This window comes from Penaeus vannamei, chromosome 1 (genome assembly GCF_042767895.1).
Source record: "Penaeus vannamei isolate JL-2024 chromosome 1, ASM4276789v1, whole genome shotgun sequence".
NCBI lineage: Eukaryota > Metazoa > Arthropoda > Malacostraca > Decapoda > Penaeidae > Penaeus > Penaeus vannamei.
This window is the reverse complement of record NC_091549.1, coordinates 467,501-472,500: the sequence shown is the minus strand read 5'-3', so window position 1 is coordinate 472,500 and position 5,000 is coordinate 467,501. Positions and strand designations below refer to the sequence as shown.

General features: G+C 34.5%; 1 protein-coding gene across 2 annotated transcripts in view; it reads left to right on the top strand.

The window, feature by feature from the left end:
• The window catches only part of LOC113827896 (sialate:O-sulfotransferase 1-like), an 11,805-nt gene extending 7,831 nt beyond the window's left edge, over nucleotides 1-3,974 (top strand). Inside the window, exons 7-9 of one of the 2 annotated variants that reach the window (XM_070113231.1) lie at nucleotides 424-467; nucleotides 2,862-3,044; nucleotides 3,432-3,974. In XM_070113231.1, coding sequence (XP_069969332.1) covers nucleotides 424-467; nucleotides 2,862-3,044; nucleotides 3,432-3,551 — 347 coding nt within the window. In that variant the 3' untranslated portion in view covers nucleotides 3,552-3,974. The remainder of the gene's footprint in view (nucleotides 1-423; nucleotides 468-2,861; nucleotides 3,045-3,431) is intronic. The other variant, XM_070139898.1, reaches the window with a different exon arrangement.
• The last annotated feature ends 1,026 nt before the right edge of the window (nucleotides 3,975-5,000 follow it).

The window sequence follows — 5,000 nt, the reverse complement described above, 5'->3', positions numbered from 1 at the left end:
GCCATTACTATAATCACTATTGTTATTGTTGTTGTGATTATACTTACACTCATTATTTCTATTATTATTATCATTATTATAATAATGTTATAATTAATACTAATAATAACAGCAATTATGATGAAAATAGTAATCATGATAATTATAACAACTAGATTAATTAGCAGCAATGATAATGGTAATAGCAGTTATAATAGTAGTAGTAGTAATCATAATTAAAACAATGATAATGACAGTGATGAAAATAATAAAAAAATATATCATAAGATACTGTAATAGTATAAGAGCCCGCAAATCGATTATATTGAAAGAACTTACAAAATGACTACAATAAATATAATGATTAAAAAAAAAAAATCTCGCCATTCATATCAAATATACTGGCAGTTGTATTTATTAATTTATTTATCAAACGTTTTTCAGATTTTAGCGACCACTTCGACCTTCAAATCCTAAAGTGGAAAAAGGTAAAAGCTCACAATTTGTTTTTTCTTGTACTGTCATTACCGATCAAGAATTTTCCATACGTGATCCACAGAGAGACTGAATCTCTTTTTAAAAATCAGTTGACAGATTCCATTAAACATTACATTTACTAAGATATCTCAAGAGATCTTGGACGCCTTCCTCAGGTGCAAGTGTGGGGATTTCCTCTTTAGTTTTGCATTGAGGTAAAAGATTTCCAGTGAAAATTTGTAACATGGAAACGGTATTTTTTTTATTTTTCGATTTTTCTTGCCGATTTTGTTGGAACTCACACCCTATTATTTAGACTTCCTGATCCCCGTAACCGATTTCTTACGAAATTGCCCGAACAGTTTTTGAATTATTGTCAAAAAAAAAAAAAAGAAAAAAAAAGAAAAAGAAAAGAAAAGAAAAATATGCCTTCGAAAACGATAAAACATTCACTTTTATTGGATTTTTGGACAGGACTATCCTATAGCTACGTCTTGTTGTGAGATATCGATATTTTTCTTTTTTCTTTCTTTATTATTATCTATTTCATGATTATCTCGGTATAAACAAAAGGTGTAAGATAAGTCTTCCTATAACTGAATCCTCCATCATCTACTTGCATCCCGAACTTTGCATATAACAATTTCTCAAAATCTTACGTATAGTGTGGTAGGGTTGCGCTAAGGTGTGTATAGGCCTACATTGACCATTTTAAATTTCTCTAAAAAGGAAGAAGAAAAAAACATACAGTCATTCTGATTTCATATCTGAATAAAACAATCTTTCAACTGTAATATGCGAAAGCGAATTTTTCGGTCTACCTTTTTTTGTGTGTGAATATTTATGTAAGCGACTTTTTCATCACCCCAACCGGGTCTTTTTAAAATATGTCACTTTTACAAGAAGCACATGAAAATAATGCAAATCCTTTTTATAGCTTGTAATAGATCAATTATTCAGCTACAAAATTATCCATAATACGTTAAAATAGGACTAAAAATGCGTGTGCTACGCGTAAAAAGGTGAAGTACCAAAATACCGCGTTTTTTTTCCTCTTCATTTTTTTTCTTTACATTATGGATAACAAATCATGTATTATATATGGTATAATTATCTATCATTTACCTTTATTGTTGCTCTAATGGAGTTTTACAACGTACAATACTGGTCGAAAAAGTGATCATTCTCAAAGCCAACGAATATCACACCATCGGGCGCTCAGAAGGGGAAGCAGGCACGTCTTTTTCAGCTCACAGTCAGAGGCGTTGTAGCTCTACGGGATGAAACGCCCGACTTTAGCACTAACACTTCCGTGAAATAACGATATATATAAGCACAGGGTGGTGTAAAAATATGTAATAAGGTATGGAAGGGTATACAGATCATTTCCGTGTATTCCATGACCTTATATGTATTTATATTGTTACTTCCGTTTATTTTGACGTTTTTTTTTTTTTTTTTTTTTTTTTTTTTTACTTTGTCTGGTAATTCAAAAAGTTATGAACACATTTTAATGAGATTTATACCAGATGTGCTTTTTAGGTGCGTTGATGGGGGATCTGGACCATAGTTCGGATCCAGGATTTTTTCTTTTCTAGCTCAGAAAGTTATGGACAAATTTTAATATAATTTTACCTGAGTTGTGTCTGAGCCTAACTTATCATTTTGCAAACCTATCCCCAATTTATTTGGGGGATGTTGCATTCTCAAAATATTTTGTGCATAGATCAGACTAAGTTTATATGATGAAAACAAAGAAAACAAAATACACCGTATGAACGGCATATTATGTTTATTTATTTATTTTTTTTGACACGCCAGATTTTGTAGATTATTCCGAAAAAATGAAGGTTAGTCTTATCTTAGGTGAAATTTAATAAGCTCACAGAAAATAATGTAGTTTTTAAAAATTATATCTAATCATCACGTCACAATTGCCGATTTTCTAAGGTAAAGTGCAAAATATATTTCGGTCGACATCGAAAAGGCTTGCTGCCACCTAGAAAACAGCGGTTGGGCCTTGGAATTTTCAGGGGAACATCGGAGGCCCTGGAACTCCGTGGAAATGCAGTTAACTCGATTTCGGCAAGAAGGACGAAAAATGCCGAAAAAAAGAGCAGACGGTTCCCATAAACCATGCATTCAGTTAATTACGATATAGACAAATTATTATGGTATTGCTTAAGTTGATATCCTTACCAGGATGATGCATGATACTTAATTTTCATAACTACGTGAATTAAAACACCATAGCTTTGAGAAATATTCCAGACAGTGACAGTAATTCTCGCCACAGTCAGATATTACACGTATGATTTCGTACCATTACCAAGATCACATTTAATTCAGTGTGTGAGCCATTCCATAATGTACTCAGTGTCCCTCCTTTAAAACGGACTCCACAGCTGGCCACAGACCGGCTCCTGTACTCCCAACGGCTGCTGGTGATCCCTTACGAGGAGCTGAAGAAGGACTCGATCGCGCAGGTGCGGAGGGCGCTGGCGTTCCTGGGCGTTCCGGCGGACGAAGGGCGCCTCGAGTGCCTCCGACGGTACCCAGAGGGGTTCAGACTGGGGTTGCAGAGACAGGCAAGTTTTTGCTTCATCTTTTTATGAGAAGACACACACACACACACACACACACACACACACACACATATATATATATATATGTGTGTGTGTGTGTGTGTGTGTGTGTGTGTGTGTGTGTGTGTGTGTGTGTGTGTGTGTGTGTGTGTGTGTGTGTATATATATATATATGTAAATATATACATATGTATATATATATATATATATATATATATATATATATGGATATATATGAGAGAGAGAGAGAGAGAGAGAGAGAGAGAGAGAGAGAGATAGTGATAAAGAGAGATGAAGAAACAGAGAGTGTGGGTGGAAAGGACAGGTTAAAAGTAAAATTCTCAGTCCCAGTAATTATCCCTTTCATATCGAATTTCCCTTTTCTCGCAGGTTGACCCATACACACCCGAGCAGAAATTGGCGCTGGCGAAAGCTGTGGTTGAAGTTTCTGAACTACTTCGTGAAAGAAACTTCCCTCCGCTGCCTGCCTATGATTTGACACATAAATGAATATAAAGATATATATCTGCATGGGTATCGACACACCCATCACTCTCTCTATACATATAACAATTAATGTTTATCTATTAATTATTCCTCCTTCAGGTGGCTTGACGATGGTATCCAATTGATTTCGAAACTGGTTTTATTTATTCCAATGAATCTAGTTTGTGCTTTGTGGATTTTTCTTTGTATCAACATGGCTAAGCGCGAGGCAGACAGACGACCTCATAACCCCATGAGCGGATAATGTCGTTAATTTTGTCCCGCGTTTATGGCCAGACCGGAGAGGGACCGGGACACACTTCAGATTAAATAAACAGCATGAAAACGGTGTCTTGGTCAAAATGAGAGAGAGAGAGAGAGAGAGAGAGAGAGAGAGAGAGAGAGAGAGAGAGAGAGAGAGAGAGAGAGAGAGAGAGAGAGAGAGAGAAAGAGAAGGGTGGGGGGGGGGGAGAAGTGATCTGTGCATGTCCATGAATTATGGAATCAAATAAATAGGGCATTTTTAGATGCAGATGACAATGGTAGAATTTTCGAAATAATAGAAAAAATAAATAGGACGGAGGAGCTACTGAATTCAGAGAAGTGAATATTGAAAAGATATTTGCAATCCTAGATCCCTCGTTGAATAATCATTATATTCATGATAATTTTACTTCATGCCTGAAAAGGCAACTTTGTTTTGATTGTTACATTTGTGCATTAATCTAGGCGAACTAAATGTGATCAAAGTATCGCACTGTATTAAATACATGTTTGTTACAAGTAGAGCCAATATTTCTTTATTCATATCCTATAAAAAAAAATTATTAGTATAATTTCCTTTCTATATGGTCATAGCGCTCATTATAGTGTGATACCTTTTCACTTCTTGATATAGACCATACACGATTCGCGGAAAAATGAAAAAGAAAGAAAAAGAAAAAAAATCCTGTAAAGTTCATGCTACGAATTTCTTATTATTGGCCACTGTTATAATTTTTCTATTCTTAGACTAAGAATATGTTGAAAAGAATATATTCTAATAAAAATAATCCTAGAAGACAAGCCTCCAGATGAAGCCATATGCAATAAAGTTATAAAAAAGATAAATAAAAAAAGATATTCCACTTACAATGAAGTTTCGTTATGAATATAAGACAAAGGTAAAAAAAGTAACAAAAAGAAACTTGCAGGTTTTGTATTACACTGAAATGTCATGTTTGCAAGGAACATCAACGTAATAAAAAAAAAAAAAAAAAAAAAAATATATATATATACATATACACACAACATTCTGACGTCTCCATTCTCTCCCATTTCGTTCTCTGCTGTCTCTTGAAATCCGGGATATGATAGGAAATGAAGCCTCAAAACAAATGATCAAAACTGAAAATGCTTCTCTGTGTCTTCCTTGCCTCACGTTTACTGATACAAGTAGAGGTTCATTTCGGCTGAAGCTGTGATTAGTTATCT